At 51.9% G+C, this 26,345-nt stretch overlaps 1 protein-coding gene across 3 annotated transcripts in view; it reads left to right on the plus strand.

Moving 5' to 3' along the window:
- The window catches only part of GRIK4 (glutamate ionotropic receptor kainate type subunit 4), a 217,996-nt gene that overhangs the window by 163,441 nt on the left and 28,210 nt on the right, over positions 1-26,345 (plus strand). For all 3 annotated transcript variants that reach the window (XM_080366403.1, XM_080366404.1, XM_080366402.1), the window contains exons 9-13: positions 4,599-4,751; positions 6,004-6,108; positions 14,937-15,044; positions 16,058-16,261; positions 25,266-25,379. In XM_080366403.1, coding sequence (XP_080222529.1) covers positions 4,599-4,751; positions 6,004-6,108; positions 14,937-15,044; positions 16,058-16,261; positions 25,266-25,379 — 684 coding nt within the window. The remainder of the gene's footprint in view (positions 1-4,598; positions 4,752-6,003; positions 6,109-14,936; positions 15,045-16,057; positions 16,262-25,265; positions 25,380-26,345) is intronic.

The raw sequence follows: 26,345 nt of genomic DNA on the forward strand, positions 1-26,345 counted from the left end.
GAAATCAGAGAAAATCATTCAAATTACAGATGGCTAGATTAGGTAATTAGAATTTAGGCTAAAACAGATGTTTGTAATTAAGTGTTTATGTCATTGAATAAAATCCAGATTGTAAAGTCTATTTCACAGGATTTTAATGGTTTTAATTCTCTGTGTTATGTTTAGGGGCAAAGATACAGATGATAATGTTTTAGGAAGAAAAGGAAAAAAAAAAACCCACATGGCAAAATGCAGACTAGCCAAACCTGTTCATGTTTCCCTGGAGATCAGCTTACCTTTAAACATGGCCTTTACGTGGGAGCTTTCCATAAATAAAAAAGTGGGATCTTCTACGTAACCGTGCTTAACCCACTGTTAGTTTCTAGAGGGGCAGTTTTGGTGTTGGGAGGAAGATGTGCTGCATCCAGCCAGGAGCTGTGGGGCATCCGATGGCATTAGATGTCTGGAAGGTGCTTGTCGGAATCGGCCTGCCAGCTGATGTGCACAACGGCTGGAGATCTGTTTCTTGACCTTTTCTTGTTGGTGAGTTGTTCCCAGGGCTTCGTGTCACAGTTGTACCTTGCAACACCTCCTTAGTTCTCAGATACAGCCCCTCCTTGCGCAGCTGACCAGAGTGCCGAGGGGAATGGAGCGGTGAGCCATCTGCCCAGCCCACCATCTGCTCCCTTCTCTGGAGCCTGGCTCGGGTGAGGCATCCATCAAGTTGCAATTTTTATCAGCAACTTTTATTGTCAAGAATTAGGCTTTAGGGATAGAGGGAAGTCCCCCGAGACCCATGAATCTGGGAGTGGAGGACCACCGCTGAGCTTACAAGCCTTTCACATGCAGCTCTTGCATTGCAGAGATGGTACAAAAACAACAGGGATCTGCACAAATCAGATGATGCATGCAAGGAAAAGAATCAATTTGTTAACAGGAAAATTGGCTTTTTGTGACAGAGTGACAAAGCTGTGGTTTAAAATGAGAACATAAAAGTAGTGAGAGATTTTATAGGCAACATGAAGAAAGTTGAGGCGACATACACAGGAGCAGTGACAGATTCCCCCTTGCTGAATCTGCCTAAAGGAAATTAAAAAAGGTGCTGCCTCCCGCTCTGTCCCCACTCCTCTGCTGAAGGCTGTGGCCCCAGTGTGAGCGCCCACACGGCTGCTCTGCGTCTGCTCCAGTGCAAAGTCCAGCAGCTTCACTTACCACACCGTGACTTAAGGGAGCCTGCAGGGAAGTGGAGTGGATGCGCTACGATAACCCAGTCCTCGTCTGAACTTTCTGGGCTGTGGGAGACAGCTGGAAGCAGCGAGCTTGTGCTAACCACGTTAACCCCATTTAACCTCATGAGAACACACTTGCCTACCTACGAAAGCCGAAGAGACCAAAGAACCCAGAAGAGCTGCTGCACTCCAGTGCTGCGCAATTGCGGTTTCCTCCACACAGCCTGCATCCCAAATTGCTGTACTGTGTTGGATATGATTTATTTCATGTGAGTCACCGAGTGAATAGTGGCAGAGGGAGATGGCCGTTTGGTAGGTGGTGCAGGACAACAGAGCAGATGCTGCTGGCAGGGTTGTGGGTGGCGGTGGAGCAGGACAATCCCACACCAGCATCCACGGGAAGATGCGGAGTGCCTTTGAGGATTTTGATACCAGAGGAGAGAGGAGGGAATAGAGCAAAGGCCGTGAACCTCCCTAGGCATGATTCCTGGTGGCTGTTCAAGAGATACTGAAGGGGGAATCAAGGCAGGTGTTTAAAAGGAGGTGCGTGGGTCTGTGTACTGGCATGCTGCTGTGTTGCAGGGCTCCCGTGCCTGCGGGTGCTGTGCTCCAGGGCCCACAGAACTGAGAGGGTAGCACAGGAGCCGGGGTTTGAGCCCACCGGGGCAGGGAATGGCTGTCATAAATGATAAGCAGCATCAGGAATGGAAATGTGATGCTTCTGAGGAAAGCTGTGATTTTTCTTTGAGAAAGGGAAGAGATACGTTGAGTGCACGGGAGAGGTTCCCATTCCTTACCAAGGGGGCTTGATTCTGTGTATCACAGCCCCCACCCCAACCCCTAAATTGCTTGAAATCATAAGGGGGCTGCCAGAAATCCTAATAAATGGTTCAAGACTAAGGAGTAAAATATTCCAATCAATAATGTCAAATGCTTCACTAAGATCTACAAGTCTCTTGCTCACTAGCTAATAAGAGATCATTAACTGCTCTGGAAAAATGGAAATGAAAACCCAGTGGGAGACAATTAAAAATGCTGGGCCAATATTCTGATTTGGTACGAGATGGTGAAACTTTGGGGTCACAGGGGTTGCGTTTGCTCTCATAATGCTTCCATTTGGCCAACCGTTATTAATGTGGTTCCTGATTCAGGAAAGCAATTGCTAGGTGTGTACAGTATCCTGTAACTCAAATGGGATTCGGTCCACAGTTAAAATTCAGTGTATGCTAAAGAGCTTCATGGAACAGGAGCTGAGGACAGGACAGGCTGGAGAGGTCCTATTAGGAAAAGAACTTGTATTGAAGGTAAAAAAGAAAGGTAGGAAGAAGGCTATATCAGCTCCATTAGGAAGCTCTGGAAAATGTTTCCCAGGAGGGGAATGTTTAGGTCGGATGTAAATACTGAGCAAAAAACCTTAGCAGGCTTACCCCCGAAGAGAGGGGAAGCAGTGCAGGAGAGAGGCTTGCTGCTGTGGCAGAAGGTCCTGTAGTATCTCACTGCTGAGGCAGGATAGGAAACGGGATGCCCAGTTTCTGTTCCCACTCTTACCAACTCCTTGTGCATCCTCAGGATGCTCAGCCCCTCTGGTGTTACAGTTTAGCTCCTGAACAGCTGTAACAAACCTTCATGGCTCTGGAGCCAGTCAATCCTTAGTATCAGCAGAAAGCTGTCAACATACATGACCAAAGGGGCTGCCCGTTGCGTGGGAGACAGGCCAAATGCAAGACAGACGCCGGTCAAGTTGCGTGGTGCTCACCGGAGAGCTCCCGGCTGCTATTTCTGTAAAATAAACTGGTACGTGCAGGAGTCATGTGGTAGAGCAAATGTGAGTCTGCACCAGGGTTGGAAAAGTGAGAGGTTACAGGTGCCGTTAGAGCTGGTGTTTGGGGTTTTGCTGGCATTAGGCTGGGATCCTGCCTTTTGATTCGTGCTGGCTTGTAAGTTTGAAGGTTTTGTGCTGGTTTTAACTACCTAATCCCAGGCCATTGTGGTCATTGAGGTCTTACCACTGATCTGAGTAAGACCAAGCAGGGTTAAGTCTGACTCACTCTGTTCAAATTAGTAAAACAGCTGAAGCCAAAGGTTCATTGGGATGATTGAACTGGGTGAGATTGTCCCTGCAGGGCCACTGGCAGAAGTGAACAAACCTAATCAGGCTTTGGGAGGAATAGAGGATGCGGATACCGCTGGAGCGCTGCAAGTCACAAACAGGGTAAGGTGGGGGAAAGAGCTCCGGGCTAAAGACCGAGCCGGCTGCTGGGAGCTGGGATGGTAAAAGGATGCTGTCTGAAGTAGCCATGAGGAAAATGTAGCCTTGATAATAATGAGCTGCAACGGCTGAATTCCAGCAGAGTCAGGAGGCAACAATAATTAAAAGCGAAATCTTAGTCACAACAGTGAACACGAGAGAGCAAATGGCTGATTATTAACTAGATCAAAACCATTGAAATGGTTGTGCATGGGTGAAAAACACAGGTTTGCAAGGCTTGATAAGCACAGAGATCTGATTAAAGGCAAACAAAGCAAAGATGAGAAGGAGAGGGGGACGAGCTCTGTGATTCTGGACATTCCTTCAGCAATGCCATTGCAGAGCAGGTAACAACCAGCAGGAAACTGGAGGTTTTAGCAAGGGACTAGATGATCTCTTCAGGGTCTGAAAGCCAGGGCTTGGTTGCTTGAGAAGCAGATCTAACAAAACCTCATTTCTTGTGCATCTGCTGTTCAAAGCAGTGGCCAAAGAAGGGCTCTGGTGCCTAATGGAGGCTAAAGCACCACAGTCATCATTCCTTCTGTGGCTGCAGGCACAGGATCTTTATTCTGCCCAGCTGCCTGTTTAAAGAACTTCACAAACCTGATGCGCCCAGGAGTGTTCCCCGTGGCCAGCAGATTTGATCAGAGGTCAGCAAAGCACCAAAACCCCACACCTTGACTAGTTAGTACTTTAGGAAACTGAGACGGGAAAGAACGAGAAGGGACAGGGACAAACAGAGATAGAAAAATGATAGTGATGGAAGAAACCCTGAGGAACAAGCAAGGACATAAAGGGTAAGCAAGTGTGCAAGACGAGAAGGAGAAACATGACAGACTGGGGCTGGCAAAGGGATTGCACTTGCCCTAGTGATGCCTTCACAGGCACGGCAGTTCAGGGATGCCACTGCTGGTGTTCTCCCTGCCCCCAGGCGAGTGCAGACGGTGTGCAGGGTGTTGCTGGAGCATAACGGCAGACGAGCAGGGCTCGCTGTCTGCACAGCCAAGGATTTTGCTCCTTTCTGATCCCAGCTGAGGTTGTGGAGAGGGAACTCTCCTGTTTGCTGCTAGGTCCTGAAGGTGCAGCAGGAGGCTCTATTTATGTCTTCCCATCTCAGGTTTTTTCCTTCCTTTTCCCTACAGCTCTCTTCCGCGCTGCTGTTCGATGCCGTGTACGCTGTGGTGACTGCCGTGCAGGAGCTGAACCGGAGCCAGGAGATCGGTGTGAAGCCCCTGTCCTGTGGGTCTGCCCAGATCTGGCAGCATGGCACCAGCCTGATGAACTACCTGAGAATGGTGAGAAGGGACTGAACTTTCCTGGCGTGCTAGGAGCCAGTGCTCGTCGCTGCCAGAAGCAGAAGATGTGTATGTACGTGCGGGTGCTGGCACAGTTCTCAAGCAGTGTCGGTCTGTTTGAAGGTAGCACTGGGAATGAAAAGAGAGGAGATCTGAGGGCTGGTTTGTCACTGGTCTTGGAACAACATGAAACTCCATTTTTCAGGCTTTGCTGCAGGAAAAACTGGAATTCAGTGATTTTTATTTTTATTTTTTTTTAAGTATGAATGTTACCAAGTGATTTGAACTCCGTTTTGAGTGAACTTGAGTTGATGTAAGGTCACACAGTACAATTGCGTAGAGCTCAGTGGCAAGGTGTGAGTTTCCCGATGAAGGGATTTGGGCTCCTTTGAACCCAAAAGTGTGGTTCTGGCACGAGAACAGACCCTGAAATTTCAGCTTTCTGAAATAGCAAGAGTTTGTCAATGTGATTCCTCAGAGCTGAGCTTGACCATGCAGAAGGAGCGTGTTTTTTCCAAGTTTGTTCAGGGAGCAACTGAAATGTCATGAGGTGAGGAAGTTTCATGAGGCTTCTTTCCCCTCCCCCCAAAGGAAGGCTCAGCTGAGCTGACCAAAGTGGTACAAGGTTCTGTGCATGCGAACCTTGCTTTAAACCTCACCTTTAGTCAGAGACAACAAAATCCTTCAGCTTCCCTTGGCTCTGCCGCTAGGAGGGCCGGCAGCTTGCCCTTGCTGCTGGAGCACCTCTTCAGTGACAAGTGAGCAGTGGTCAATCTGCACAGCGCGGGAGGCGCTCATCCTGCCTCCGCCGCAACAGGCTCTTGCGTTAAGTGCTGGCCCGGTGCTGTGACACAGCACTAATGGTTTGGGGGGGGGAATCCCCAGCTGGCGACTCAGTGTGACACAGCGGAGGGCTTGTGCCTGCCGCCGGGCAGCGCGGTGTTAGCCTTGGGACGGAGGGAGCCGGCGAGGGGCTGTGGAGGTGGTTGTGGTTGTTCCGAAGCAGCTGGAGCAAAGAATTTCAGGGAACCCTGCACTTCACGCTGCTGATTCTCCGGCTGCCCTCCACATCTCTCTGCTACCCCAGCCAGGCTCCGAAAGCAGTTACGACAGGTCGTAAGGAGTGCATTACTGTACCCGCTGGGAGGGTGGATGGCCGGTGCGTGGGGTGAGTGGCTGCCACCCCCAGCTCTGCTGTGGGTGGGGGATGAGCCACCCTGATGGGCGCTGTAACTCATTCTCTCTTGGACAGGTAGAATTGGAAGGTCTCACCGGCCACATCGAATTCAACAGCAAAGGCCAGCGATCAAACTACGCCCTGAAAATCCTGCAGTACACGCGCCGCGGCTTCCGACAGGTAGGAGCGGCCACGCTGCCTGGGGTGATGCCGAGGGATGGTGCCCGGGGACGGTGTGTGCGTAGCCTGGCGAGGGTCTGGCTCCGGCTGCTGCTGCGGGGGCCGGAGGGGGTTGAGGATACCCCCCTTTTGCAACATGAAGTGTTCAGCAAGTGACAGCATGGCGTGGATGTCACAGTAGCCACCGCTGGGATTGGGTTGGCAAACACACAGTGTTCCCTTCATCAAGAACATGTCTTGAGATAATTTAGATTTGTCTTAATTCGAGTCCCTGAGGTGCTGATGTTGGAGCCAATGTCCGGCCCGTCACAGTCACCCTCCTGTGCAGGAGATAACTTGGTCACAAAGCGTGTGCCAGATACAGGCTCACACTCAAGACACTTTTGTTCTTAAGCTTGTGGAGACACGTGTGCTCAAAGTGATTCAGATGGGGAAAAATGGGAAAATTTCCCATGAAACGGGCAAAAAAGGGTACTATGAACCTTTCCAAACTACTGCCTCTGGGAGGAGAGTGAAGCAGTACGACAGGAGCTCCCCACCATCTCTCCCCTGGCGTGGCACGTGGGAGGAAGAGCAAGGTGATCTGCCTCTCGGTCTGTGGTGCGTGCTCCTCTGCGATGGGTTTGCTTAGCTCAGGCTCTCGTTTGCTGAGATTCCTCACAGCGCTGGTCCTTCTTCTGCTTGTTGCCCTCTTTCTGTCCAAGGGATATTTTCTGGCATCAGCTAAGGTTAAGGATAAATGTCTGGGGCCACAGTTATCAAACTGGTGAGATTATGTGACACAAGGCCAAGGAATTAGGGTTTTACTGGTAAATCCAAACCTCATTCAGGAAAAAAAAAAAAAGGAAATCTGAGAAAGAGGGTTTTCATCTGTCTTATTTCCCTGCTGTCAGCACCACACCTGCCCATTTTCTTGGAGATTGCCACTTTTAGACGTTGGCAGAGAACAAAAGCTATTGTATCTTACCCCACACTGACAGAGAATTTTGGCGTTAGGAAGTCTCTCCTGGTCTGGCAGCAGTGAATTTTAGCCTTGGCGAGGATGTTGCCTGCCAGTTCTTACCTGTCAAGTGACAGCTCAGCTTTGATGCTGCCTTTAGCTGAGTGAGCAGGGGATCAGGATGGCATTCTCCCTACAGTAAGATCTCTCATAGCAACAGTGCCCTTTTAATAATTTCCCAAACCCATCATACTCCGAGCAAAAGTGACAGATCCAAGCCCATCTGCATTAGTAAGAGCATGCATTCAGCTGGAGCAAGGGAAGCAAATGCTGTAAACCTCACTACGACAGCTATGTTTTTGATGTGTTTAAATGTGGCAGGGAGTTCACATTAAACGCATGGGTCCTCTTGGAGCAGTGCTTCTCCCAGAGCTCTGGCTGCAGCCTCATCTGCCCCGAGACAAAAATCTCGGCTTTTCTCCACAAACCCTGTCTGACAGGAGAAAACCTTTTTTGACCTGTTGCAACAGCTCTGTAAATAAGCAGCTTCATGTTTTAGAGGTACCCAGGAAAAGCTGCGCTGAGACTAAGCTTTTCAAATTCCCCGTCAGAGCGCAGTGGTGATAAATCACTTCCAGTCACAGTAACTAGGTGCTGGAAGGACGGGGCAGTCCCTCGCTGTGCGTGGCTGCTTGCTGAGCGCCGGTGCTGGCTGCCAGCCCCCTCCTCTCAGAACCCACCAGGGAGGAGTTAGTCTCCATAAAACTGTGTGACTGTGGCAGCCTTTCCACCGTCTGCTCCCCCCACTGCAGGCAGCCCCCTCTCAGGGGTCTTGCCTGACTGATAGCAATGCCCGGAGGGGTGCTGGGGACCCTCACAGGCTGAGTTTGTGGCAGTGGCTGGTTGGGAAGGGCAGCCCTGGATGGAGCTGTGGAACCTGGGCAGGGTCCTGCCCATCCTGCCCACCCCCTTGGTCACTGCAAGGGGAAGCACATCGCTGGTTATGCTAGGCAACCCCGCTTCGTGCAATAAAAACGACTAAATAAATCATTAGACATTAAACCCACCATGAGGGGATGGGGTAAGGAACAAATATTTGCATCCTGGGGACAATCATGTTCCCAAGGGTTGTAGGAACTGATCTGCTCAGGCTCTTGTTTGAACACTTTGTCTGGGTTTGACCCCAGCCGCAACTGAGCCCCACCAGCCACTTGCTCGCTGCCTGCCCCACAGAGGGATGGGAGGGGAATCGGGAAGGAATGCAGAACTGGAGGGCTGAGACAAGAACAATTTAATAACTGAAATAAAATAAAACAAAACCCAATAATCATCATCATAGTAATGATGGTGATGATAGTAATAACAACAACAACTACCATTATGATGAAAAGAAAAGAGAAGGGGAGAGGAATGAAATCCAAAGGGAAGGAAGAAAAGAAAACCAGTGATGCGTAATACAGCCGCTCACCACCCGCTGACTGGTGCCCAGCCGGTCCCCGAGCAATGGTCGGCAGCCCCAGCCACCCCCCCCCCAGTTTATATGCCGAGCGTGATGTCCCATGGTATGGATTACCTCTTCGGTTAGCTCAGGTCAGCTGTCCCAGCTGTGTCCCCTCCCAACTGCTCGTGCCCCTCCAGCCTCTCGCTGGCAAGGCCTAAGAAACTAAAAAGTGCCTGACTTAGTCGTTGCTAGGTAATGTTTATACAAAAAATGTCAGTGTGATAATCAACATTGTTCTTACACCAAATCCAAAACACGATAATGCACCAGCTACTGAGAAGAATATTAACTCTGTCCTCACCGAAACCAGGACACACTTCTGCTCCCTCCTTGGTTTTACTCAAGCTGACACTCTGCCCGTTTCTCCTTCCCTCTCTCTCCTTCCCCTCCCCAGCTGTCTCCTTCCATCTATCGAAGCCACAGGGACTTCCAGCTCATCAGCTCTGATAGAGAATTCACCAGATTTTGAAGCTGATCCAGCCAGCAAACAAATTAAAGACATTTAGATTTTCTAACTTGCTGTTGCTTTTGGGCAAGGAGAGACAAGGCTTTTTGACATCCAATTTTTAATACATTTATGTAACGCACCAAACGTGTCTTTTCCTGATTTAGCTTAACAAGTGGAAATTTTCCCACAGCCATATGAGAACTGCTCCCTGTTCATAGGATGCATGATAAAGCACAAGCTCATTAATGTGTTGGTGATCCATAGATCTGACAAGGACCAAGTTTGTAAATGTCATCTTTTTATTTTTTCCCTTTCTTTACCCCTTTAAAAAACATTGCAGCACACCCCTCTGTTTTCAGCGTGGTGTTTTACAGTAAGCCGAGAGCTCAGGTTTGGGAGCTTAACGGAGCAGGGAGTGGAGAGGGGCTGTGATGTGTACAGCCCCGGGGAAGGCAGGCGTGCAGGGGGGACAGGGGAAGCTGCTGTCCTGCCATGGGCACATTGTCCCCAGCTCTGCCTGTGACCCTTTGCTTCTGCCCGGTGCTAGGTGCAGCTGCTTGGCTGCCATTCAGCTAAAGGCTCTGCTGATGTCCTGAGACAGAGCAGTGGAAGTGGCAGGGGTGTCTAATTGGTATGTTGATGAGATGCAGATGAGTTACCAGCCGATAGCTCTGAGACCCTCGGCAATCCCGCCACATCAAACCTTTTTAACTTCGAAGTGGCTAATCAGTCTCAAAGGGACTTGTTCCTCTTTAGCTGTTACCCCCGGCAAGAGTTCAGGGACAGATTCTGCCAAGAGCTGAATGTCGTTTGCCCCCCAGGACCCGACGAACTCGGTGTGTGTCACCATCAGTCCTGGCTGTGCCAGGTGTCAATCACGTTGTCTGAAGGGGACGTCTGGGGAGGAAGGGGATCGCAGGGGCTGCTGCGTGGCCTCAGGGGTGGGTTCTTTGCGTGTCTCGTGGTTGTACGGGTTTTAACAGCTGGTGCTCCGTGTGTCCCGTGCTAACTTCTGTGGACGAAGCTTTTGCCTGCCCGCCTCGCTGTCCCTCGCAGCAGCGTCCTTCAGGAGCGCCAGCCACATGGCAGCCCAGTCCTCTCAGGGCTTTCATTTGTTTGTTTTATTCCTTTTTTCCGCCCCCAGACACCCCCAAACCCCCTCCTCTTGGGGCCAGTGAAGGCACCATGTACCAAGTACCTACTTAATTGCGTTTCCTCCTGACACAGCGTCTTTCCCCTTAGTGCCCACAAGGCTCAAGCGCTGGTGCAGTGACAGCGATAGCATTTTGCTCTCCTTCCTCGTCCTGGGGACACTGAGGAAGGGGGTGATTAATGCAGGCTGTAGGACAGTGCTTGCTAGTTAGAGCCCAGAAGGTATTTGCAGTGGTGGTCCCCTGCCTGTTTTAAAACACCTGTATTCAGGACTGGCTGTACCTTCATTTTTAGCTGGGGAGAGGGGTGGCAAGTACCTGTGGCACCTTAGAAGCTTTGGACAGGTCTTGCTGTGTCATCTCTCCCTGTCCCCAGCTGCCATTCAGGCCTGTGGGGCACTGAGCACACCGTTAAAATCATTCGTTTGAGTGGTATTTTCTCCTCTCATGCCACAAGGAGCTTGACAAGCCCGGGCATCTTTAACGTGGCTGCTTCTGAACGGAGGAGCTGAAGGGCTGAAGGAGCGAGCCAGGAATGCCCACTTGCGTTGTTGGCCGCTGGTGATTTTCTGCCGAGATGATAAGTCTTTTAAGTGTCCCTGACCCAAGTAATGCCTTTTGCAGAGCAGCTGGCTTGAGGGACCTCGCCTGCAGTGGGGATGGAGCAGTGTCACGCGAGTGATGGCACTTCTTGCTTATTCCAGGCTCGAGGCTGGTTGGGCTGGTTTGTGCTGAGACGGTGTGTTTGCTCCCTGCCTGGGACAAGGACACATGGCAAGGCAGACCTGCGGGCAGGATGGGCAGAGCGGGGCTGGCTCTGCTTACAGGGGAGGGCTGAGCGCAGGGAGGCACCGGGGGGTGCAGGGGTGACCCCGCAGGGGGCTGCAGTGGGACCACACAGCTTGAGGACGTGGAGGGAACTTTCTCCATCCAGGCCGTGGGCTGTCACCAGGTCAAATCATCCCTCTCACAAGGGTATCAAGCTCCAGCTTGCTTCCAGGTGGCTGTGTTGCCCTCGTTGCTTTTCTGGGAAAGGTATGCAATCACTCAAGCTCCTCTGATCATTAGGAACCCTCTTTTAATTTTCAGCCTGTTTATTTCTGGCTGGTTTATATCTATTTATTTTTGTGCCAGTGCTATCATTTTAGCTTCAAAAGCTGTTCTACCTCTTTGCTATGGACCTCCTCCACCTGATGTATTTATACAGACCAATCATATCTGCTACGGAAAAATCCCGAGTCCTAAAATCTCTTTAAGTCCTAGTCCAGAGCCTTAACAATAGGATCATCTTATCCATGTCCACGCAAAGCATTTGATTATTTTCTAATACATTGCAGATGAATATGTTTTCTGTTTTTCAGAGGCTCTTTATACATAGATAGAGATGATTAAAATCACCTTGACATCCATCTTGCAAGAGAGGGAGAGATCTGACGATCCCAGACATCCTCTGACACATTACACTTCAGAAACAGCGAACAGCGAGAGGAGTCAATTAGCAGCTTTATCATACTGCGAGGGGGACAGTGGTGTGAGCTGGAACAAGCCAGGATGGGGTGGAAGTACCCTGGCACATGGGAGTGTTTGGCTTTGGTGCTGTGTTAAAAGCAAGGTCAAACCCACTGCACTGTCAGAGGAAGCAGCAGTCAATTAGTCTCAGTATGCCAGCAGGGGAGGGACAAATTTGAGAACAGCGAGGGCTGTTAAAATTAAAGTTAATCTGTCACTAATCTCTGGTTGTGAAACCTGGGAGAAAAAAAATTAGGCAATGTTTATGACTGATCACTTGCTCAGAGAGGCAGTTGCTGCAGAGGGTCTGCTGTTTAGCAATCACAGCAAGAGGCAAGCACCTTTGTGCAGGCTTGGGGAGGACAGCTGGGATAAATCCATCCCATCACACTGATGCAGACTGTGTGCAGGCCAGCTGGAGCTGGACTCCCTGTCCGTGAAGAAGTACATGGTAAATCTCCCAGTTTGGGGCAGCTGTTCCCAGAGACGAGTCCTGCGCTACATCATCACTGTGATGCTAGGAGCTCAATGGTGGGTAACTCACAACATGCGGTCAGGAGAACAGGATGCCCGAGATCTGCCCTCAGCGTGCTCCGACACGCCGTCACTGTGCCTCCGTCTCCCCGTCTGCCAGGTGAGGCCAATAACCCCCCGGCACCTCTCCCGCTAGCGGGGAGCCTCCGAGAGTCAATGCTTCCGACACTTTCAGAAGTCCTTGCCGTGGCAGGTGCTTTTAGCAGAGCATTATTAACGTTGGCGAAGGGGCTGGGCTGACACTCAGAAGAACAATCTCTGTCGTGTTATTGGGAGTAAACAAGCCCCTGTCCCCCGCCAGAGACTTGGCTGGCTCCGTGCTGCTGCAGCCCGGTGCCGGCTCCAGGCAGGGACGGGAGCAGACGTGTGTGATGTCCTTTGCTTTCCCTACCTGCTGTCCTTCCGCAGGGCCGTCGAGCATAAGCTGTCCTGTTTGCACTTCCCGCGGCTCCTTGCGCCTGGAGGCGAGGAGGCTGGAGCTCCTCGCAGACGGCCGCTTTTGTAATGGCTTGTGAGTGAGTCACTTGGGCCGGGTTTGCACCCATAGCCAGGAGAAGGAAGGACCCGGCCCTTTCCTCACCGTCCAGAGCAGCGCAGTCTGCCGACAGCGTAGCACCACGGCTGTGGTTTCAGGTCACGTTTGGCTCGGATGCACAAGCTGAGAAGTGACTCTGAAGTCCTGGAGCCATCAGTCATGCCAGAGGCAAAGCGCTGCCAAGAAAAACAACTGAGTGCATGGAGTCAATCCTGGGGCGGTGTAAATCAGCGTGCCTCCCATTCATTTCCATGGGGGTGCATCCGCCTGGCCCGTAGCTCTGCATCATCTTCCACCCACCCCTTTGAACATAATAAGATTACTCTGTGACGGAGGAGAAATCGGTTTGTTCCTACCGCCCTGACGACTGTGGCACAGCGAAAGAATAACCTGCCTCAGACCCACAGTGCCCGAGACAGCTCGTGTCGGTGCGAGGGAGCCAGGAACAGATTTCTCTGGCACCATGGCTACGGGGAGCTGTGGAGACACCCCTGAACGCTGGGGACACCTCTTAGGGCCGTGGCAGCTTGCTTCGGTGCTGTCAGAGGACTTAGGCTGTGGCCAGCAGCCCAGCACACAGCGGGCCTGGGCCTGATGGGGCAGTGAGGCTTTGCAGGAGAAGAAGGAGAGAGAAGAGGTCTCGCAGGCATCTGGCCTCCCTCAGCTGCCGCTCTCTCCGTGAGATAAACAGAGGCTCTTTTAGGGAGTGTGAGGAGAGCCTGCTCTGCGTGCTCTGGGCGAGCTGCTGGAGGTGCTCATCCTCCTGCCCAGAGCTCTGAGGGGGGGAGATGAGGCTCTTGAAGTTAAAATTAGGTTTTGCTGAATATTCCTCCCCCTGGCTGAAGGCAGTGGCTTGTTGCATCGCATCACAGCTGAGTCACAGTGTCCTCCCAAGCGCTGGGGGACTGGTCCTTGCCACCGGTGGTGGTGGGAATAAGGCTTGCTGCAGTGGCACTATGCTTGGATGGGTGAATTAGGCTATGCATGGAGCCGCTGGGTGTGACGAGCCTGAATCAAACTGTTTGGAGGTTTTTAATCATAGTAGTTGGCATCCTTTGTAGCAGATAGAGGAGATGAGTCACGGCGCAGCACCGCTGAGAACGTGGCTTCGTTTCACAACCTGCCACCAAGGTGGAACACCTGCTGAGGGCTGGATGGTGCCTGCCCCGTGTCAGCGCTGCTGCCCTGGGGTTGCAGTGGGAGCTGCAATACTGCGATACTCCCTGTGAAGTGGCATTTTCCTCTGAGGAACTCACAGTGCCTCTACCAACCTTTAACTAATGACAGCGATGCTCACAGGAGGACAGCAGGAGGTTTTTCTTGCTTTCAGGCAGGTGAAACCTTTGTTGCAGAGACAGCATAAGGCAGGACAGGAGTTGGAGGCAGGAACCCCCTCTCCCCATTTCTGGGCTTTCACTGTGGATCACAAGACTTCAGCACTCCCTGAAGTTCTTCGGAGCCATGTCTGTAACACACAGCACCTGTGTGGGGAGCTCAGCATCACCAAACCTGACCCTGCAGTGTGCTGGTGGTGGGGTCCCGCTGTGGGACGGTGCAGCTCAGCCAAACCCCAGCTCTGGCACTGCCTTTCCTGCAGCCTTCTGTGCAGCTCCTCTGTGCCCTGTTCCCTCTAGGAGCTGACCTCCAGAGAACTGAGGAGGTGAAGGGGTCAGGCAAAATGCACCAGACTGAGAGCAGTGACCAGGTCTTCCTCCCGCAGCCGCGACCTGGCTGCCATGCCTCAGTGTGGGGGACGGCAGAGGCTCCCAGCGCATCGTGCTGGGGGGATGAGCGTGCAGGTTTGGCTGTGTGGGCGCCGCTGGGTAAGATGGACCCATCTTGGTGGCATCTGGGGACCACGCAGAAGGCTGCTTGGCTGCCATGAGCCCCAGGGAGCTGCCCACCACAGGGCTTTCTCTTGGTGCAGGGCTTTGCCGCAGCTACAGGCAGGACACGTGGGAAGGCAGCGCCCGCTGTGAGCAGGGACAGGTTTTTGGCATCGTAGTGCAGGTGGGGGTGTGCCGGGGCCGTGCACCAGCGGGTTAATCTCTCTGCCGACCTGTTGTGGGGGTGCATTGTAAAGGTAATGGAGTGTTCATAAACACCTCTTCCGGGGCCAACTTGACGGTTGTCAGTCACCGGAGCCATATGGCGGGTGCATACTGTAATCTGCCCTGTAAATTCCCTTATTGTGTTGTTTATCTCTCCAGATCGGCCACTGGCATGTTTCTGAAGGACTCAGCATGGACAACAGGATCTTCTCTTCCAACATATCAGACAGTCTGTTCAACACCACACTTATTGTCACCACCATCCTGGTAAGTGAGGGGGTCACCTACCGTTCCCATTAGCTCCTCGCCAGCCCAACGCTTAGGGGTGTCAATCAGCTAGAATATTACTCCCTCCTCCTGCCCCCTTGGCCCCCAGCATGCAGCATTGCACACTGATTTCATAAAAAACAGACAATCAAATCTCTAATTACAGCACTGAGGACAATTCATGACAGTGTAATTAAACTCAAGTTGATGTTTCATATGGAAATGATATTTGATGAGTTCAGAAGCAGCTGGGGAGAGGACTGGGATGGGGCTAAGTTACCATTTTACATTCATCTCTGAATGATGTTCTTGTTTTGCGTACAGCTGGTAAGTTGGAAGGGACAGTTGTCCCTTCTACCCACAAAATTACTGAAATTGGCCAAGATGGGTACAACCTCTATGGACCAAGAGTTCACATCTGCAGGCACCACTGTCTTTATTTGACAAATTCCCCTGCTAGGGGCTGCCTGTCCCATGATTTTTTCCAGTGCCTCTGCTCCTTCCTTAAAGATGCTCAAAATCCTGAAGAACTGTGGGCATTATTTCCTCGTGTCCCACAAAGTTTGGTGAAAAGGGGGACAAACTGGTGAAGTGGCTCTGTTCCAAGGGAGGCTGGGATCTGTATATCCTGCCGTAACTTGGAGCAGTCACTGGGCTGCTCCAGCATGTGCCAGTTGGAAACAGCCCCCAAAGCGTGATCCCTTAGCTCTGCTTCATATCCTAAACCTCCAGCACATCCACGACACAGCAGGAGACGGTGAACACCAGTGCAGAAACAGCTCTGGTGGCTTTACACCACCTGGGTTCCCAAGCAATCAAACCAACTTTCCATCTCTCTTATACCCTGGTCGAGAGGGCTATATTGGGACGGGAGGTTGGCCTGGGTGCTCTTTACACGAGCCTCTGCCATCACAGCACTGCCAGAAAGCCCACGGCTCTGCCCCATGCTCGGCGCCGTGCTGGTGGGATGCCTCGGCTAAGATGGGAATGACAGCTGCCTAGTTTCAATGCAGGAAAACCCTTACTTAATGCTGAAGTGGAACCATCAGGAGCTGGAAGGCAATGACCGCTACGAGGGCTTCTGCGTGGACATGCTGAAGGAGCTGGCAGAGATCCTGCGTTTCAACTATAAGATCCACCTCGTTGGTGATGGTGTGTATGGAGTCCCCGAGGCAAACGGCACGTGGACAGGCATGGTCGGGGAGCTGATTGCTCGGGTAAGTGAATTAGCTGCTCTTTTTAACTGCGCTCTAGTGGGACTTGGCAATGTCCGCGCTTTATTAAGTGCTCCAGGATGATAAGGATGGATGGGGGTTTTAGAGGGACTTTTACCAGAGGATCTCCATTTAATGTGTTATGCCAAATGGCGGGTGTATTTGTTGTGTTGATGTGACAGCGTGTGACATAGTCGGGCAGGAGTCGGGGCCCCTGGGCGTTCTAGGGGTGCTCACTTTGTCGGAAGGGAGGCCTGGGCTCCGGGGTCCCTGTGTAAGACCTTGATACAGAATGGAGGGTTTTTTTCCCCCCAGTTAAGGAAAACTCAAAACAGGAAAACATGCGGGCTCTGGCAGGGGTTGGTAGGAGCTGAAGAAAACTTACAAAAACACCCTGTTTGGGAGGAAAGCAAGTAAGAATCACATTTCTACCCAGAAAAGTTTTGGCAGATTCATTTCAGCTTCTTAACTTTGAGTGTTGTTTTTGGAGAATAACATTTTTTGTTTGCTTGAAGTGGGTGCATCAAGATCTTTTCACGGCTCTGCTTTGCGGCGTTACTGCACAGCAGCTAGACTGAAGGATGGATGCTTTTTCTGGGTTTGACAACAATTCTGCATACACATGCGCTCAGTCAGCCTGTACCCCGCTCCCTCCCTGCTCTTTGTTTTCCTCCGCCGCTAAAGGTAGTCCTTCCCCAGGGAACCTGAAGCTTAAATACAGTTCACAAAGTGCTCTGAGATCCTTAGTAAAATAATGTTAGCCAAAGCTAACATTAAGATTGATGGTTATTTAAGCCAATACTGCCTCGCTCACCAATTTCTACCCTGCCTTGTTATTACCGAAGCGCCTGTGAGAACCCAGTGACAGTTTCTCAGCTGGTGGCAAATCCGCAGTGAGGTGTATTTATGATAATCCACACCGCTGTGCGAGAGGAGCCCCTGAGCCACCCCATCATTATCCTCACAACAGCAGCACATCCTCCTGCACAGTGGAGGGGTGAGGGCCTGAATCCGTGCCCTGTGGCTCCGGGCAGGGCTCTGGGGCTCCTGCCGCAGCTTTCCTCCCGGCGGTGGCGATGCCCACTGGCATCAGGCTGCTTCTTCCATGGGTGGCAAAGGGGACCTGGCTGATGCTTGTCCTACCTTAGAGGCTTCAACTGAGTGTCTGAAGACAGGTGGGAACAGCTCTAGGTCTGGAAGACTTGCTGAGGGTCAGGGCCCTTCCCCGACGGAGCAATAGCTCTTGATGCCAGCTGAGATCCCACCTCCGTCTGCTTCTTCTAAAGAGCCTTCTGTACGGTTGTTTGCAAATGCTCTGGGCTATTGGCATAGTTTTTATACATCTCTCCCTCTCTCTCTGTGTATATACACACACAAACACGCACTTAGAGTTCTGCAACGTTTCTTTTGGGAGGCACGAAGGAAGGCGCAGAGAGCAGCGTGTGATCTATGCAAACAAAGGAAGGGAACAGCCATCAAATTTTTGGCCTGCTAACCTTGGCAGTGCCTCTCCATTAAATGGGAGCTTCTGGACGGTTCTTTTTCTTCAGCAAAAGTGTTTTAACTTCATCTTCACATAGAAGCCATTTGTTTCTTCTGCAGCTCGAGCCTTATTTAGGAGGATTTTTACTTCTGCCTCAGCAGGGCAGAGCTGGCAAAGTCTGTGTGAGGCTGAAGCAAAAATTAGAGAAGAGAAAAAGCTTTCTCTGCTTTGTTCTTCCTAGGCCCTTTAGAGTCTTTGTAATGGTTTTGGTGAGTTTTTGATCAGTCCCAGGGTCTGGCACTTTGGATCAGGTCAGCCAGGGCAGAGCTGGACACGTGCATGCTGTGGTGTGTGTTCAGGGTTGCTTGGGATGTTGCTTTCTGGGGCCATTTCACTGCCCGAGGGGTTCCTCCTTCCTTGACAGCCAGCCCCCAAGGGGGGTTGTCCTCAGTTCCATCCCCTTGTTCATCCCCTATCCCATTTCAGGACTGCTCAAAGCAGGAGGGACAGCAGATCCTATGTTGGGTGCACACATTCCTCCTTCAGTGGGTTTATCACTTTGGTGCTTTTCTCCATACAGCCTTTAGCACAGAGAGGGCATCGGCTGGGACACAAACCTGTCATGAGTCAAAACTTCCCAAATCCTACACAAAATGAAACCTCTGCACCTGTCTGTGCGGTGCTGTATTGTTGTAGGAAGGTGATTCATCCTTGACCCTGATGAGCTGTGGGAACGTAAAGTTCGACTCGCATGCACCTAGTGTGCAGGACCAGGTGGTCAGAAAATTATCCAGCTCCATGCAATACCTTTCCACGACAGATTCTTTTTTTCCTCTGTTATCCCTCTGTGTCACTGAATCTCTGCAGAGCAACTATAGGCTATGTGGGAAAAGCGTTTCATTTTATTGCTTCTAAATTAACCAGCTATTGATTTATTCTTAAGTGCTGAAAATTCTATTACAGCTAATTGTGCACTGTGATATGATTGAGAAGGATGCTATATGAACATAAATTTGTTGTTGACCCAAATTCACCAGTACATATCTTATCGACCTGCTCACAAAACTAATTAAGAGCTAAGGAAGAGGGGGACCACCGGGATGGCTTGGGAGATTAGTGGAAGAGCTGTAGAGACTCCTGTGTCTAGGTCAGCAGTCTGACTCGTCATCCGATCAGGAAACCTGTACACTTTGTGATCAGCTGATGGAGATTTGGCTTGTGAGAAATCACTTAGAAGGACTCGAGCCCATTCTTTAGTGAGAGATGTCACAAACTCAGAAACACTGAGCTAATTGGTCCCTCTGTGCATGCGGGGCAGGGAGGCTGAACACCCTGCTCATTCCTTGAGCGAGCAGGGGAGTAAAGCCGCTCTTAGGCCAGGGTGGATTTCCCCCGTTGGCATTGCTGGCTCTGGCACAGATGACTGCAGCCTCCAGCAGTTCAGCTGACACCGTACACGTGTGCTATCCGTAACAAGCAAACAAGGGGGAACAGCAAATCTTCCGGTCTTCTTTTTTTTGCCATCAGAGCCTTAGGGGACAATAGGGCTGGAAGAATTACGTCTTGCTCCTTCCCGCTGCCGTACGGCGTCTGGCTCAGAGTCCCTGATGGTTGTCTGGTATTCCCTGCTGAAATGAATTCGCTGGTCTGATACAAGCCAACGAATGTATCTGCAGGGCAACGTGACAGCCTTCTCCTTGTTCTGCCATGGCTGCCTTTGCTGTCTCGGTAGTGTAGTGCCGCGGTGGCTGTGCTCGGTGGCTGTGCTCGGTGCCTGTACATCAACTCGCAGCAAGCTGTTGGCGCTCGGCTGCCTTGCTCCTCCCTGAGGGAGACGGGCTTGTCTCAGAGAGATCCCTCAGCAACAGTTTCTGAACGTACCCATCTCGGGAATGCCCCTAGGGAACAGAGCTGAGCTAACAGGAGATGGTGTGGTTTGGTTTTGCCAGGAAGTTTTGTTGGCAGGAATCCAATGCTGCAGTTTTGCTACAAGACCTCCCAGAAACCTCCCTCAAGGGATCCCTCTGAGCCAGCTGGGACCAGTACCCTGGCTGGCTGGGTACCAGCGCGAGGCAATGCTCCCCTCCGCAGAGGACCCATCCCACTCGCCTGCAGCAGGGTTCAGGGGACGGGAAGGACAGAGCAGCCCTGGCAGAAGCACGCTTTGGGCAGACTGGCCGTGTGTTCTGTGCAGCCTGTATCTGCTGCCCAGGCTTCCTTTGGCATTGTTTAAATAACGTATCACTTTTGGTGATGGTAACAGCAGATCCATGAGTGCTTCCAGGGCAAGCGTATTTGGGTGAGGCTGGTGCTGCTGTAGAAGGCACCTTAGGGTGCCTGGAGCGAGTAGGAGATGACTGGGGACAGCATCCTCCTGCTCTCCCCTTCTGCACAGCATCATATGGGAGTGAGATGTTGTGGAATAATGCTACACCTTTGGCGTCTGTGTCCGTGGTATGAATCTGGCTGGGATCAGTGGTGATCATAGCTCTTTCTATGCGAGCTGTGAGGGAGATGAAGCTGTCCATCTTCTGGAAGGGTCTGGCCTCAGGAGCAGCAACACCAAGAACTGAAAGGACCGTAAAGCTTTGGGGTGATGGGTTTTTCCAGCTTGCTTGCTGGTGATCAGGTGGTGCTTTATAATCGAGGTCCTGTCCCTTCAACTGCTCCAAAGATAGGGAATGGCAGGAAGGGAGAAGATATTTCAAAATTGGCAGAGTCCTGCTCTCCGCTCGGCAGTGGGTGTTGGTGTTCAGCAAGAAAAGCTGTGCGTGGGCAAGGGGAGGGAGGGGGAGTCTGTTTGCACGCTATCGCACTGGCAAGTGTGACATGGGGGGGCTCGAGAGGGTGGGGAGTGAGCGCGAGTGGGGAAGTGAGGAGGCGTGGGTTGTTGAGCAAACACAGAGAGGGTATGGGCAGAGAGGTTTGCATCGCGCTGCTGATTTTGCCAAAATCACACACAGGATGGTGGGTGTGGTGTGAGCTGGTTGGGTCTCACTGCTGTTCCCTGTGGGCTTAGGATCCCCGTTCCTGGTGCTTCGCCTTAACTGGCTTTTGCCATAGGCACGGTGAACACCCGGCACAGACTTCTCCCTCCCATCCCTAGAGATCGTCCAGGTGAAGAAAGATGGGTGAAGGCAGCCTTGAGGCTGACATCTGTGATTATTGCTGGTCATCCCGTCCCTGACTGTGGCTTGAACGGAGGGCTGCAGCCTCCGGGGTTTTCAGGCTGTCACTTTTCATATGGCAGGATTCATACACGTCCTTTAAAAAAGCCCCAAACGCTGGTTTTGAGTGACCCTCATCTGGCCCTGTTTTTAAATGCAAGAATATGCATCCGAGCACACAACCTGGCTGCTGCTCACTCCATCACGAGGAGCTGCACAGCCCAAAATAGCTCCTGTCAAATCGGATGAGCAGCTGGAGCAGAAGCAATCAGTACATTGATACAGCAGCCGAGCCATACCTGTCGTGCCATGGGACAGATCTGCAGATGCAGGGAGACTGCTCTCTCACTGCTGTGGTGGTGCGGCAGCTGCTGCCCAGCTGAGCGGGCTGCAGCCAAACTGCCCTGTGGTGGCTGCTTCTTATTTCACAGAGTTGCACGGAATAGCAGAGGACCTCCAGAGATCATCCAGTCCAACCCCAGCACAGAGCAGGGCCACCTCCAGCCGGGTGCTCAGTACCGCATCCAGATGGGTTTCCAGTGGGGCATCTTCAGCAACAGTGCTGATGCGGATGGGTCTGCAACGGGGGCAATAGCTGGTGGTCAAGTGGGTCCTGAAGACTGAATGCTGACTTCAGCTTTCTAGAAGACCCTCCAAGCACGGGGGCAGTGTAAAAAATAGATTTCCCTGACCGTGGTCATGCTACCTGTGGTCTGGGGGTAAGAATGATGCTCTCATGTGCAGCCAAGGGATGCAGCATCTGAGGTGCTGTTCAAGTCAGAGTCTCTTGCCACTCCTGGAAGAATTCCCTTCCTTGTGGTCCTAGAGCTGTCCTTCAGGCTTGTTTCCTGCACGTTGGGTGCAGAGACAGCCCCAAGCCTTTTGCCACTTGGACTTTCTCACTGTGTTTGGTTTCCGTAGCTTGACAGGAGGCGGTTACGGCTGTGGGACTGGAGCAGGGCCGGGACCCCCGCGGTGGGAGGTCAGGTACCCCCGCGGTGGGAGGTCAGGTACCCCCGCGGTGGGAGGCTGTGGCGGGATCCGCTCTGCCCAGGCGAGGGCTGACGTCAGGCCCCATTCATCACCATTAGCGTCGAGATGAGCCTTGTCAGCATCCGCAGCGAGGAGGCGGCCGCCTCCGCTGGACTGGCAGTCCCTGCAATTTGCTTCTTAAGTCTGCTTAATTGTTGTTCCTCTTCGGGAGCCTGGCTCAGCCCCCGTGTTTAACATCCTTTCCAGTGGCAGCCGAGCCTGTATGCTAATGCGGGCAGATCCCACGGTTAATGCCAGGTACGCTGGTGGCAGTTCATGCTTTTATCTCAAACACCAGCCCACCTGGGCTTCCTCTCACCTAGTGAGAGTTTGGCCTTGTTTAAGCAGTGTTTTGTTAAAGAGATGTCCGTCTCTACTCCCAAAATGCTCTGGGTCTTTTCCTTAAGCCTATTTCACGCTGACATTTATAGCTGCAACTGTGCTGGAAGGATGAAAATCAAGCAGTGTTTGGCTCCTCTTCCCTCCATCCTTTGCCTCCTGTTTTCCCTCTCCCCAGGGCCGGGCTGCAGGCAGAAGCACAGAGCACAGCGCATTTCTTCCCCAATGCATCGTTTAGCCTGTAAAATGCCAACTCCTACCCGTGCTCAGGTGGGGAGGGCTGGAGAGCGCTCAGGTTTGCAGAGCTCTGTAACTAAGATACACTGACCTCAGTAAATCGCAAGAAGTTTTGTGAACGTCAGGAAGCAAAGTAGAAAGCATGAAATGGATGATGTTCAGGCAGTACATTGAGTGCCATTCCCAGATCAAAGTTTATGACTGTCAGAAATCAGCTCTTAACATGCCTGGCTTCTGAGCCTGCAGGGAGAGAGCGTTTCGGCCACGCATAGCCCCGGTGGAAGCCCCAGGAGCCGGGTCTCCGCTGTGGGGAGCGCTGGCACGGGGCGGGCAGGTGTGCGCGCGCACAGGGCAGGGCAAGCTGTGAGCTGCCATCGCTCTGGTGCTGGCAAAAGTCCCGAAAGGACAAAAGTTGACCAGGCAGGGCATGAACAGGAGGAAATCAGCTCTAATGGAATGGCAGGACCCTCTGGAGCCAAGAGAGGGGACCTGGGCACAAAACCTGCGTGCCTGGGGAAGGCTGCTCTGCTGTGCTGAGTTTCTGCTCTGCAGGCAAAGGGAGGGGGGTGGGTTTGCATTTTATTTTCCACAGGGAAGAGCAGCTTTCAGGGTGTTGATCCCTGCGTGATCTGGAAGGGTCCCAAAGGACCGTAGCTGGGGGATTAACCAGAGCGCACAAAGTTCCCTTATGACACCCACGTCCCACCCCTGAGAAGGTGGGGGCTAGCCATGGATGGTGACTTAGCTGGGTAAACCTGGGGGCCACCCCACCGCTTTCAGCAGTGCCTTTGCATTGGCCCTTCTCTGGGAATGGAAATGTCCTCAGAGCTTTTGCGTGAAACACCTTTGATACAGCATATTTGCCACCTCTTTCGCCTAAGACTTTGCTGGTAGAATTGTGTTCAGTTTGGAGAACTGGGAGAAGAAATCCATTGTCAAAGTAAGCTGTATCTTCACAAGGGGATTTGCTGGGAGAGCCCTCCCCAGGACAATAGTACCTGCAAACCCTTTTAAGTATAGACAAGAGAGGTTTAGGAAGCTTTAGGCTTTCTTTGTGGATAAAATTCCTCACATGCCATGTTCCACGGATGAACTGATCCCATCTTAGTAATCTGCTGGTGTTTACACAGGGCTCAACTGTTCACACACCACATTGTGATTATTGGTGCCTTTTAAAAACACTGTGGGTAAATGGCTGGCTGGGCAGAAATTCTCGCTAGCTCATAATTCATTCCAGCCGGAACCTCCGAGGAATCTCTAATAGCTGCTTGGAAACGATTGCAAAAATCTGGCACGAGGCTTGTCCAATAAAGCAGTCCTGCACGGACTGTGAAATATCACCTTCTCTGTGAGCCCCCTCACTGGGCAGGCTTGCGGATCACCTTGCCTTGCCTTTCCCTCTCCTTCGTCCTGCAGGCTCCAACAGTGCTGCTCTTCCCACATGCAGCTCCAGCCTTTCGCTGGCCCTTCCTCCCCGCCTGCCAGCACATGAGTGCGCCAGGGGCAGAGGAGGGGAAGGACCCCCTGGCAAAGCCCTGCCGGGAGGTGATTAGTCCCCTTTCTCTTCGGGAAAACAACGCAGGGTCAGAGAGCATAGCAAGTGATGCACGCACAAATTTGCCTTTCTGTTTTTTTACAACCAGTGCCCGGATCCAGGGAGATAAGCTCTATATTTTACAGGGTCTTCAGGCCTGGTGGTGCCTTGTCTTCTGCACAGACCTTACGCAACTTAGGGACAACAAGTGCAAATAGCTTTTCTTCCCACCCCCTTCTCTTTTTCCACTTGCATAATCATCATCTTGCAAAGCAGGCAAACAAATGTGTAAGGGAATGGAGGAGGTTTCATTTTTACAGAAAGCAATTACAGACATTAAAAGAGCTATAATAATAAAAATAATATTTAAAATTCAAATCCCTTATCTATATTACAAGGGTATCAACATTGGAAGAAATAATTTTTATTTTTTTCCCCTAATCTCTTTGCTTTGCAAGTCAATCTGGAAATTTTTATGCCAGTCCTCTGAATTTTTTGGAGACTGATCTGCAAGTTTGGAAGTCTGGGGTTGACAGGCTTGTAAACTTCATGACTCAGGGTACGGGAGTAATGATGCTGCTTTGTTACGCTTTTCTACCTGTGGCGCTTGTAAGTAACAGTCTTGTCTGAAGGGGACAGCTGTGTTCAGCAGGGGCTTTGGAAGGGAGAGGTTGTATCTTTAGGGTAGTACAATAATTGTTGTCTTGATGGCTCCTGTTTTGCCAGGAGCATTCTACTAATAGAAGGGGCGATCAGGCTGCGAGCCCTTGGGGCAGGGGCTGCTGTGTTGTTCACTGTCAGTACAACCCCTAGCACCGCGGGCTCCCCACTGCTGGCAGCTTTGTGCTTTTCCAGCCTGTAAGTATACAGATAAAAACGCCCAGGTGAGGAAAGGAAAAATGGGGAGAGTGGTCCGGAGCACAAGGTGGGTTAAACTTTGGGGGGTGTTTGAGCAGGGCTTATGCGAAACCCACCCAGGGAGAGGGATTCGGTGGCACAGTCGGAACTAGTGGACATCACCAGCAACACTCCCGTGGTTTCCACAGAGTCTGGGTTTTGCCCCACAGCAGATGCACCCTGTCCCAGAAAGACGGGACATCCATCCTCCAGGACTGGGTGTCGTGTGTGGTCTCGGGCATGGTGCTGCAGCTTTCGCTGCTCGGCGCCTTTCCCAGGCTCAGGGTCCTGATCTTCTCTGCTATCCTTTCTCTCCAGAAAGCTGATTTGGCCGTGGCGGGGCTGACAATTACCGCGGAGCGGGAGAAGGTGATTGATTTCTCTAAGCCGTTCATGACTTTGGGAATTAGCATCCTCTACCGAGTTCATATGGTAAGAGAGTTATTTTATAACCTTTTATGTCCCTCTATTATTTGCATGCAAACGTGCCTAGTTATAGAAGAAAAATGAGTGACTCGTAAAAATATTTTGGTTGCTTATTTAAGCGCAAACATGCTTTACCTTTACTTCCTCCTTTTCTCTGTCTTTCTGCCTTTGCTGCCAGCTCAGTGCGTTCTTTTCCCGTTGTTCAAACCCTGTTGGCTCCCCTTCCCCATCGTCCCCAGGCACAGGACACTGATCAGGGCTACCAGGGGAGGTGTGGGTGTATGGCAGCTTGTGTGGCTCTGCCTCAGGCCTGGCAAAAGCCTTAGGATGGCTTTAGCGTGTCGCTGAGCCCGCCGTGGCGCGGTGTGCTGGAGGGCAGGCCAGGCTGGATGGGTGCAGCAGCACAGCTGGGCAGCACCACAGCCACAGCAAACCTGGCCGGGAGTCACCGTCCACTGGCACTTTGCGGGGAGGCTGAGCTGGGACAGCGGCGGGTGCACCGAGCTGGTGCTGGGGCCCAGATCAAGCCAGGAAGATATCTGGGATCACTTTCTTTGCTGTGACCTGCTTAAAATGCTTTACGCGCAGATCGGTCCTCTGCTTTCTTAGTCACAGGCAGGAAAGGGGAAAAACGGCGCTGCTGAGTGGCCCGGGGCACGGTCCCGGAGCAGGCAGGGCGGCAGGCTGAACTCCGCTGTGGGCAGTTAGCTCCTCGCCCTGCACGGGCTCAGCCTTCTCATCTGCCTTCCCTCAGCTGTTCGGTACCCTAAAGATCAGCATGCCCTGCAGCCCGAGGAAGGCACCTTACTCTTAGGGCGCTCCCTGCCCGGCCCGGGTCCTCTCAGACCCCCTTGCTTCTGCGTCAGCCAGGGAGGAGCGAGAAGGGAGGCACGCTGCTGGTCAGCAGCTAGCTCCCGTTGTCACTCCGCTGCATTCAATACTCTCTTGCAGCTCGGGCGGCAGCAGCGGCAT

The sequence above is a fragment of the Falco punctatus genome, assembly GCF_963210335.1.
Source record: "Falco punctatus genome assembly, chromosome: 16".
Classification (NCBI taxonomy): Eukaryota; Metazoa; Chordata; class Aves; order Falconiformes; family Falconidae; genus Falco; species Falco punctatus.